The sequence below is a fragment of the Arachis hypogaea genome, chromosome 14 (assembly GCF_003086295.3).
Source record: "Arachis hypogaea cultivar Tifrunner chromosome 14, arahy.Tifrunner.gnm2.J5K5, whole genome shotgun sequence".
Lineage (NCBI taxonomy): Eukaryota > Viridiplantae > Streptophyta > Magnoliopsida > Fabales > Fabaceae > Arachis > Arachis hypogaea.
Window position 1 is genome coordinate 6,870,452 of NC_092049.1, and position 12,371 is coordinate 6,882,822.

General features: G+C 28.0%; 1 protein-coding gene across 1 annotated transcript; it reads left to right on the top strand.

Annotated features, from left to right (window-relative positions):
- Nucleotides 1–2,299: 2,299 nt before the first annotated feature.
- LOC112741265 (uncharacterized) lies at nucleotides 2,300–6,202 on the top strand. Its single transcript, XM_025790161.3, has 4 exons — nucleotides 2,300–3,778; nucleotides 4,805–5,254; nucleotides 5,409–5,715; nucleotides 5,850–6,202. The coding sequence occupies exons 1-4, from the start codon at nucleotides 3,374–3,376 to the stop codon at nucleotides 5,981–5,983; spliced, it is 1,296 nt and encodes a 431-aa protein (XP_025645946.1). The 5' UTR covers nucleotides 2,300–3,373; the 3' UTR covers nucleotides 5,984–6,202.
- The last annotated feature ends 6,169 nt before the right edge of the window (nucleotides 6,203–12,371 follow it).

Sequence of the window (12,371 nt, forward strand, 5' to 3'; positions counted from 1 at the left end):
AAAATAATTTTAAAATTAAAAAATTCATAATAAATATAGAGCATTCCTGTTATAGGTTTCTACCAACAATATGATGTCATTTCATTACGTAATTTTTAGGTTCAAGCTGTTAGATTTCATATTTTGTGCCAAGATCTATTCCCTGACATACTTATCGATAAAATGAAGGGATTTTTTTTTTATAAAATTAAAAATAAGACTCGAATTTAAAATTTTTTAATTAGAATAAAAAAAATTAAGTCATTTAAGATATAATTTATTGACAAATAAAAAGATCTTCTAAAGAAATAAAATAAATACAAATAAATTTAATTATACTTTCTTTTCACCGTCTAAAGATATAGATCATTTTTGGAAAAAGAAAATACATAAATCAATAAAGTATTAACTTTAGAGTATTTAAAGTGTTTAGACTAATTTTAATATTATAAATTACTAAATACTTAGTATCTATTCAAGTATATTATAATTAACGAATAGAGGTATATAAATGGGAAAAAAAAAGCATATTATTATATCATCATTTACTAGTCAAATAAAGTAATAAAATTAATGTCTCCATTTCTATCCTTTTTTTTTATTTGTGAGTAACATCCACAAATTAATTTAGCCCAAACAATTTTGGTTTTATATATGTATATCTTAATATATTTATACTACTTAAAAAGTTTTTATATATAATATATATTTTGAATCAAGCCTATAATTGAACAATCCCACTACATAGATTATGTGTTTTAGCAATTTAAAAAACAATAAAAAAATTTTTAAATACGTGTTTAATCAACATAAATATTAGAAATTTTTTCTATGTCAATCTTATGTAATTTATAATATTATAATAGGAACTAAAAACATAATAATAAAGAAAAAGATAAACTAAAATTAAAGTAAAAGTTAGAAAAAGGAAATAAAATAAAAGAGTTATTATATTTACAACTTAAAAACTTTTTTTGTTATACTTAATAGTAAATAGTGATAAGTAACAGTTTTTTTCCTAATACATTTAATAATAAATTAACTAAAATAGTCAACTTTTCTTTGTCGTGATAGCCACGTAATTGTAGGCGTGATTTTTTCCTTTTCTTCTGGAAATTGTAGGCATTATATCTATACAATAATAAAGAAAAATGATATTTTATACTATCTTTTGATATAATTTAAAGTATATATTTTTTAAAAAAAAACATGCATATTTGTATGTAATTCTTATGATAGTATTTATTTTAGCAGTGTAATTAGATATCTTTAAAAATAATTTTTTATTCAATTTTTGAAAAAGAAAAAAAAATAAAAAAATAAGTAATTTTTATTTTTTAAACAATTAATATAATAAAAATGAATATAAAAATTAAAATAATATATTATTAAATTTTAAAGTGGACTAAAAACTAAAAGGAAGAAGTACACCTAAAAATTCGCACGCTGGACACGATTACACTTTAATCATTTAATGAGTCACACGTGCACACCATTTATACACTCCGGCAGACACATTTACCCTTCCGACCATCGACATGTGGCGGCGTTAAATGATTGAAGTGTAATTGTGACCAGCGTGTGAACTTTCAAATGTATTTTTGTCCATTCTTTCTAAACAAAATAAACACGAAAAATACTGTATTCGCCTTAGTGTATAAATAGTGTGCACGCGTGACTCATTAAATGATTGAAGTATAATCGTGTCCAGCGTGCGAACTTTCAGGTGTACTTTTGTCCCTTCTTTCAAACTAAAATTTAAAGGACAAAAAACATTTTCGTTATTTTAAAGTGCAACGCATACCCAAATAGTAGCTTGCCACTCGGCACCTCTGGTAATAAAGACAAGACCAAATCCGCATGAAACTCCTGTCCAGCTGGTATTTATTATTTAACACGCCACTCATTATTTGCTCGCCTCCAATTTTCGTTCACATTTATGATATATAAAATCTATATAATTAATCATTTAATAAGTAAACACACGCTTTTAGCGATCCTTAACCTTAACTGAGCTTGTTATCAGTCATTTACAGCTAGGTTACGTTTTGCTGTCTTGGTTTGCCCAAAGGTTTTAAAAGCCAAGTATATCACGAGTCATACTTTGAAGCTAAGAGTAGTTGAACACAATGACCACATTGACATATACTTACTTGACAAGTAGTACTAAATAATTGCTTTTTGAGTTGCTGATGCAACATGGTTTATCAAACAATTCCCAACTAGCTATCTATATGATGTGGATGTCCCAATCAATTTGATTGATTAAACTTATGGGAATTTTAATACTAAATAAGTCATAAAAATGATTTAATTCTTTATTATATATTGTATATTTATCATTTAGCTGAGTATTTAGATATGATTTATGAGACAAAAATCCAAAAAAAAAAAAAAACTATAAAGAATAAAAATGAGCCCAACAGAAATTATTATTAGTATCATTTTTTCTTTGTAATTTTTCTTTTATAGAATTAATTCTTTTCTAACTCTCTTTGATTTGATTAATTCTCTCTCTATTTATCTCTTATCACATTAATTCTTTCTTATTACATAGGGGTGAGCATGGGTAACGGGTATCAGATTAAATTGGTTCTGGAACCAACAGGTAATTGGTTCTGGAACCAACAGGTAATTGGGTCCAATTCGAATCAAACTGATGACTTTTGTTAGTGATTAGTTCGGGTATCGATTTTAGAGGTGTGGAACCCGAACCAACCCACGAACCCGATCATATATTAATTAAATAAAAAAATATATATGACTTTTTTATTAAACAATGATTATTTATTATTAATATGTTTGGATTTTAATGAGTTTAGTTTTTAATGTATTTGGTGTTTAACATGATTAGATTATTTCTATTAATGTTACATGTTTATTGTACTTGTTGAATTTTTAAAATAAAAATTTAGTTTTTTTTTATGAATTTTAAAGTCATCGAGTACCCAATTATCCGAACCAAACCAATCCATCTTTAATCGGTTTAGTTTAGTTTGGATACATGTACAAAAAAAATTACAAATCAAAACCAAACCAAACCAATTACATTTTGATGGATTTGGTTCTAATTTTACCCGTGCTCACCCCTTCTATTTCATGTTCTTCCCCTTTCAAAAACCTTACTTCACAACATCACACTATATAATAATTAGATTTTATAGATAAAATTGTTTGAATTTTAATTATTTAAGATGCTAGCTGGTCCAGAAGAAAAAAAAAGGTTTAAATGTGATGCTATCAAAAACCATAGCTAACACATTAAAAAATTGAAGAGAACATGTGAGGAGCTTGAAACAGAAGCAAATTCATGATAGGAGTATAGAAACATTTTCGATTTTTATGTGTTCAAGTTCATCAACACCTGATTGTTCATACAGAAAAATCCAAGGCTATGGAAGATGAAAGAGGATCACTGTTACCGAAAAACAACGAGAGTGGTTTCTACGTGACCTACGATGGAGCTGAGTTAAGAAGCTTCAGGTCATACCTGAGATGGGTGTACGTGGACCAATCAAACGCATGCAAGAGCACTGTGTCTTGGTCCATATTCATCTTCTTGGCCTTGGTTGTTCCTATTTGTTCTCACTTCCTTCTAGATTGTTCTGACACGTGCGACTCCGATCACACTCGACCCTATCACGTGCCGGTTCAGATCTCTCTCTCGGTCTTTGCCACGCTCTCTTTCCTCTGCCTCTCCGGTTGGGATCGCAGATATGGTTTCAGGAAGTTCCTCTTTCTTGATAAGGTTGGTGACGAGAGCCTCAAGATTCAACGAGCATATGCAGAACAGATGAAGGTTTGTGCTTTCACTAACTCTGATTTTCTTTCTCCAATTTCAATTTGAACTTCAACTTGTTGCCTAGTAATTTTACCAGTACAACTATGCAAGTAACTGTAAAGTTTCAATAGTCTTTGGTGTATGAACAGTGTTAGTTATTGAGTTACCTTGATCTCTCAAGTCTTAACAAATGATCTTGGACTATGTATTTTTATATATATACTTATATTATTTCACATATTTTTAAAGTCAATTTTATACGTATGACTGAGTTTTGGTCTATTTATAGTATGGTCAGGTTAATCAGTTTCCTAGATACAAGCCAAAAAGTGAGAATTTTACTTTGATGGCGTTGGTTACATTAGAATTAGTGTAATAAACCTAAACTCAATTATAGATTCGGGGACCTAAATTTGTAAAAATTTTAGATGTTAGCTTGAGAGTTTAATAATCTTGGTAATAAGTTTGTTTTCGGACGGAGATTTGAGGCAATGGTTAGACTACCTATAATATACTTTTTAGATAGAGTCATTTTTCGTACTCTGTACTAACACGAGATACTTGTGCACTGAGCGGTCCTTCTTAATAAGTGTGTTCTTGGTTAGAACTCAAAAAAGAATATACCAACGAAAAAAGAAGTACTAAACAAGAGATATGGATTATTTTTAGTTCCTTCACTTCTGTGTAAAAAGAATAAGGACAAGGTGGAGTTCATTGTGGGGTTATGAATTGGATTCCTTTGCCTCTAATTTGCAACCAAACAAAGGAGCATGATCAATTGATCATTATGCTTTTCAAAATAACCCCAAGAAAAATGTGTCTGCTTCTCAGTGATAGTCTTGGTCAATGATTTGTTTTGTTTGTGAGACGAATATCGACTCACATCAATGGAATTCCATGTGAAAATAATTTGTTCTAGAATAGTTTTATATAATAATTGAACATTTGACATTGGAAAAACAGATAAATGCATCTGATTGAGGGAGAAACCACTTATTCTATTGTGTTTGTGTAGTGAAATAACTTCCCTTCTTTTGTTTGCAGAGAACCAATATTCTTATCTTGCGTTGGGGGCTTCCTTGTTTTATAGCTGAATTTGCTTACAAGATATGGTGGTATGCTTCAGGAGGATCCGGAATTCCATATTATGGGAATGTATACTTAAGTAGCATCATTTTGTGCACACTGGAGCTATGTTCTTGGATTTATAGAACTTCCATTTTCTTCTTGGTGTGTGTCCTCTTTCGGCTTATATGCTACCTTCAAATATTCAGACTAGATGACTTCGCCCAAGTTTTCCAAAGAGAAAGCGAGGTGGCATTCATCTTGATAGAGCACCTGAGAATAAGGAGGAATCTGCGGATTATCAGCCATCGCTTCCGGGTTTTCATTTTAGCTTCTTTAATTTTGGTTACAGCAAGCCAGCTCATTTTCCTGCTTATGGCTACAAGACCAAATGCTGATCTTGACATCCTCAGAGGTGGAGAGCTCGCGGTAAAGTTTCTTTCAATGTGATTTTGCGACTGAAAATGAAAATATAAAAACCAAATAGGCCTGAGTTTTCCTATGATTTTTATCAAAATGTTAAACTTTCTCAAGCATTAGATACTTACAACAGAAGGATTGTGTGTTGAATCTGATGTTGCAGTTAGTTGCCATTACCTTGGTGAGTGGACTTTACATACTCTTGCGAAGCGCGACCAAGATCACACATAAGGCACAAGCCAGTACAAGCCTTGCTGCTAAGTGGCATATATGTGCCACAGTAAACTCTTTTGACAACATTGAGGGAGAGACGCCAAGAGTACCGACACCTTTGGCCCAAGATATCGCTGCCCATATTAGCTGGGGATCGTCTGATGATGATGTTGGGGATGAGGAGGATGAGTTGGATAACACCAAAATGATGCCAATTCATACACAGACAATCTCATTCCATAAGAGACAAGCTCTTGGTAAATGACTATTTTGTTGCTTCTATTCATTCTTCTTAGACTAAGTTACTAGTTTGGTTATTCTTGTTATGGTAAATCACCTGTCCAATTGTGTTTTGGTCCTGAATTACTTTGATTTTTTACATTTTTTGCAGTAACATACATGGAGAACAATAGAGCAGGAATCACTGTGTTTGGATTCATGCTTGACAGAACATGGCTCCACTCAATTTTTGCAATTCAATTGGCTCTATGCCTTTGGCTACTTAACAAGACAGTTGGTGTTTAGAGACAGAGAGAAAAACTGCCTTGATCTTCCTACCTTGTTCACTATGTGTTTTGTAATGTACTAATTAATGTATAATATTATCTTAAAGTGATTAGTTCATTTGGATCTGATAGTTCTGGTTATGAACTTTATGATCAACGAAATGGTAAATGATATATGAGTTTGCTCCACAAGTTACAGAAACTAGTGTTAATGATGAGTAACATTGTTGAGTTCAAAGGTGTTGACTAGTTCCACAAATAATCCACTTCTTGCAATCCAATTTCTTGAAAAACTCACATTCATTTAAGTTGAAATTTTGTACTGTTATACATCAATATTAAACCAATTAAATGGTAGGTCCTGTGATGTTTTCTTTTTGCCAACTAGTATCTATCATCAAATAATGTGTTAGAAAAAATCAACAAGATATATACACACATAAATATGAAATCCACATGGAGTAACCGGAAGGAATGTCTAGTTTGTGGAAATAAAATTGTGACAAGGAGAATGTTGTTGTGGAGAGCAGAACAAAACTCAAAGCAATGTCATTCATTGGCTTTCAAAACAAAAACATATAAGAGAAGCTTTGTAACCATCGATGTTTTGTGTTGATTGGCCTCAAGTTATCAATAATCAGAGACTAATGGCACTACTGTTACCCTAAGTTCTCAGCTATTAAAGAAAGGGTCATGTTCTTCCAGAAACACTGACAAACTACATATTATTCTCTTTCTAGCTAACAATATGGCTGTAAGTTCTCCTACTCATACTCTCTCAGATTATAATCTCTCATAATTAGGAATAGGAATTAAACAAGAAAACAATTTGGTTTTGACCTCTAATCATTTGTTCCCTAATTTGTTATAATATCTTTATAATAATAATTTTAGAGTTGATTTTCCTATTAAATTTTGTAGTTATTTCCTGATTTAATTTGGATAAGATTTTCAGTACCATTTATAAATAGAATTTTTATCACATCAAATTATATTCAGATCAATATAATCTTCATCTGATGATGCTTTTGCTAATGGCTGATCCAAAGCAGAGAAAGAGGTGTTGTCATGATAAATCCAAATGATCCAATGCAAAATCCAGAGGCCTTCAACACTTCTTCTCACACTCACAGGAGTAAGGGAAGTCATTAAGTCAAAGCTTCATTTCAGAATCTGGAAGAGAAAGAAGCCATGGTGATCACAACAAGAGCCATAGTAGCTTCTCTTCTTCAAGTCATCGTAGACACAGAAGTGGAAGCCATTCCTTCAATGGCCCTCATATGGTAATAATATTATTTGTTAAATCATCTTGTAATGCATTGCCTTTAACATAATAAGAAAACATTTCAAGTGTACTGGGATTACCAGTGCTCCAGTTGTTTTAACCGTTGATCCAAATTATAAAAAATATATATAATATATATTAATTGAAATTAACGGTTAAACTAACTGGTGCACCGGTACTCTCCGTGCACTTGAAATGTTTCCAATATTTTATATGATACCATTAGATCCGTCGAAATGAATTGCGGACTAGTCATATTATGTTTGATCGTAATAACTAATAAGTGAACTATTCTGACTCGGCCTTCTTTTTTGTAAATGAAAAATACAAAATCTCTTTTTATTGTAATATTAGTTTTTTAACTATTCTTTTATTTTACATATTTTAGTATAAATATATAAATGTAAGATAAAAATTCTTGACTTATATGGAATGTGCTTTGTGGGACAGAATCATGAACAATAATACCCAGATTTGGTGATTGGGATGTGATTATGTGAAGGGAGGGTTACACTGCTATATTTAGTAGAATTCAAAATGAAAAGAAAATAAGGGAAGGTTTTATGCTGATTTATTTCCATTTGCACGGCTAAACATGGATATACGTGACATAATCTTTGCAGTACTGTTGCTGTTTGTTTTGAAGCGAAAGCAAATGAACATGGAATCATTGCTGTTTACTTTGGTCCAAAGGAGACTTGAATTTAACATATGAAGTATCGTCTAATTTAAATTATACTTAATTTTTTTTATTATTACTGAGTTATAGAACTCTTAAGTTTTAATAGTTATGTGATTCATTATATTGGACCACTTGTTGAATTTGATTATGGAAAAGTATAGATAAATAATTTTTAACCAAATTTTAAACCATTGTAATTAATAATTATTAATTTTGTATTTTTTAAAAGATAAAATTTAAATAATTACTAATTAATAATAATTATTAGTATAGAATACAATTTAAAAATATTTGTTGACTTGTTATTGACTATACTTCTATTGACTATTCTTTTATTTAATGTACTACTTTTGTTTATTATTGCATAATTTAACACTATCAAGTATCAATATATTAACTTAAGAGAAAAGGATAAATAAGTCCTTGACTTTTTACCCCACAGATATTTTCGAATACTTTTAAATCTCCGACCTTCACAAATCTTGGACGGATGAGTCCCTCCGTCCAATTGCCTCCGTCAGACCCAACGGAAAAGTCTGACGTGGCTCCGTTCTGATGACGTGGCATGACAGGTTGACACGTGGACTGTTGACTGAAAAGATACTTTCAAAAATTGGACAAATAAGTTCCTGTACCTAAAAACTACGTCGTTCTTCAATGGCCCTCATCCTTAAATTGATTGCGTTTCTTTCTGGAGTCTAGTGGTGAGGAGCTCTACCTGCGTCAACCATGGCTGCTAATGGAGCATCATCAACGTCAAGAAGAAGCCGCAGGGGAGTAAGAGAAGAAAATTCTGCTTCAATCTCAGATCCTTGTGTTGTGCAAGACGGAGACCTGAAGGACGATGTCGCCTCGAGATGCTTTTGTGGAGTTTATGCAATAATGTATATGTCGAGGACGATTAGCAACCCAAACAGAGTCTTTTTGGGTTGCCCATTCTATAAGGTAAGATAAAAAATTTGGGGATTTTGTTCTGAAATGGTTTTATATAGTACATAAATTTGAGAATTTTGACAGGAAAAACAACCGCATTGCAAGTTTTTTGTTCGGGTCGATGAGCATCTTGCTAGAATTGAAAAGCGTAGCCTTTGGCCTTGGTATAGGCCTTGGTGCAGAAAAACGTAGCCTTTGAGAATAGACAACGCCAGAACAAACATCCCCCACTAAAATGTCTCCGTAGCTTGAAAAGCGTAGTCTTAATCTAAGACATCATTTTTTTTTTACTTTTGACTGCACTTTTTAAATGTATCTGAATATATGTTTTTCTTGTAGTGAATCAATTACTTTAATTTTAATTACAGTATATTTTATGTATCTATGAAGAGTAAGGATCCGTTGTTAAATTCAAAATTTTATTTTGCTCATCCTAATGCCTAAGATGTTATACTTTAGATAAGAACTTAATTTCGCGTGATCCTTTCACTAGTTAGTTAAGAAACAAATCCTTCTTGAGGTAAATATTTTCTAATATTCTTTTCACATTGAGTAACGGCATGTCGCCATCCAACATTGTCATAATAATTAATCAATAAAAGAAATTATGAATGAAATTGGTGTACGATGTAAAAAGTATATATGTATATATATAGTTAAAATTTTTGTATATGAATAATTTTAATGTAAAATACAAAAATATTTAATTATTTTATTATTTATATTGTTGTGCTGATAATATATAACGTCATTGGCAAAACGTAAAAGAAAAGAAAATGATTGAAAAAAATAAGAAAAAAAAAATAAATTTGTTATGTGTTGTTTGGATGAAGAAAAAATTGATAAAAAGAAAATAGAAGAATAAATTTTCTTCTGATTTTGATAGAAAAAAAAGTAAAAAAAAAATAATAATAATAGAAAAAATATATTAATACTCCTATCTACATTATATGTAAATTAAAGTATGCATTCAACGTTAAATAATAAATCTATTTTTAACATGAAATAAAATATAAATATTTTTATTTATTTATTTTTTATTATATTTTATAAGTATTATAATTTTATATATTTAATTTAAATTATTTATTTAATACATATAATGTTCAATTACGAATCTTTAATACATATAATTTTTTTATTTTTCTTACTTGTAATAAAAATAAATTTTTTATGTAAAATAATATGTTAAATAATAAATCTATTTTTATAGATTAAACAAATTAAAAGCGGATAATGCATTTCATGTACTCACCAAAAAAATAATGCATCTCATGTGTATAAAATATTTTATTATATTTGATGCATAGATACATATTTTAACAAGTTCAGAAGACAAGATATACATAAAGTAAATAATTATTTCTAATATCAAAGATTATAATAATTTAGTTGAATTTAGTTATTAAATATTTTTTTGATTGTATAACCTAATTCTTCTTAATATTATAAATAAATTGATTAGTTATATGGGTCAATCATTAATTGATTAGTTATATATATTTAAGTTCATTTTATATTTATCCAATAAAAAGTAAAAACTATAACTCCACTTATCTTACTCGTATGGATATGTATTAATTGTACACCTATTTAAGTGTGTAACTATTAGTATCTTTAAATTAAGACCTAAGATGTTATACTTTAGATAAGAACTTAATTTGCGTGATCCTTTCACTAGTTAGTTATTCTTTTCACATTGAGTAACAGTATGTCGTCATCCAACATTGTCATAATAATTAATCAATAAAAGAAATTATAATTGAAATTGGTATACGAATGTAAAAGTATATATGTACATATATAGCTAAAATTTTTGTATATGGATAATTTTAATGTAAAATACAAAAATATTTGATTATTTTATTATTTATATTGTTGTGCTGATAATATAAACGTCATTGGCAAAATATAAAAAAAAATGATTGAAAAAATAAGGAAAAAAATAAAAAAATAAATTTGTTATGTGTTGTTTGGATAAAAAAAAATAAAAAAAATAAAAAAAAAAATTTCTTCTGTTTTGATAGAAAGAAAAGTAAAAAAAAATAATAATAATAATAAAAATTATGTTAATACTCATATCTACATTATATATAAATTAGAGTATGCATTATACGTTAAATAATAAATCTATCTTTAACATGAAATAAAATATAAATATTTTTATTTATTTATTTTTTATTATATTTTATAATATAATTTTATATATTTAATTTAAATTATTTATTTAATACATATAATGTTCAATTACGAATCTTTATTATAATAATATGTTAAACTATTAAAACTTATATTAATAATTATTAATAACAATATAATTAAAGGTAGTATTAAAAATATATAAAAAATAATATTTTTTTCTTTTATTTTTCTTACTTGTAATAAAAATAAATTTTTTATGTAAAATAATATGTTAAATAATAAATCTATTTTTATAGATTAAATAATCAACCAAAACCACGCTGTATTTTTCATTATTTATTCCTTTTTCACTCCTAACAACAAACAAATTAAAAGCTAATAATGCATCTCATGTACTCACCAAAAAAAATAATGCATCTCATGTGTATAAAACATTTTATTATATTTGATGCATAGATACATATTTTAACAAGTTCAAAAGACAAGATTTACATAGAATAAATAATTATTTCTAATACCAAAGATTATAATAATTTAGTTGAATTTAGTTATTAAATATTTTTTTTGATTGTATAACCTAATTCTTCTTAATATTATAAATAAATTGATTAGTTATATCGGTCAATCGTTAATTGATAAGTTATATATATTTAAGTTTATTTTATATTTATCTGATAAAAAGTAAAAATTATAACTCCACTCATCTTACTCGAATGGACATGTATTAATTGTACACCTATTTAAGTGTGCAACTATTAGTATCTTTAAATTAATTATGAACTTTCTTCAAATTTTATTCATTTTATTTTTTCACTTTAAAATTTAAAATATATGTAAAATATAAGTAATTTTAACGGTAGAATTATCATCACCCTTCCTTAAAAATGAACCCAAAAAAAATAATAACAGGGAAGCCCTCGTTATAATATAAAATTTTATAAGTTTCAGCCTATCTTGCATTTGTATACGATTAAAAAAAATTGCTGACATGTATTTAGGATAAGGATATTGGAAGAGAAACAACTTTTACATTTATTTTAACGCGCTAATTAGAAACAACTTTTATTTTGATTTACAATGATACATTATACATATAGTTTGAAGTGTATGGATTGAAATGGAAAAAATTCATGAAAAGAAAAATATAAAGTATATATATAAAATTAGTAAATTAGTCAGTTAGTTATGTAATATGTATATGCTAATTTAATTTATTTATTAATAGTGATAATTGTTGTTTAACAAATTATAAGAATAAATTTGAAAAAAATATTACTTGCAAATAATAATGAAGATAAATATTTACACTATTTTTTATTTTTATTTTTATTTTTATTCAAAAGTAGGTTATTTTAACGTAGAACC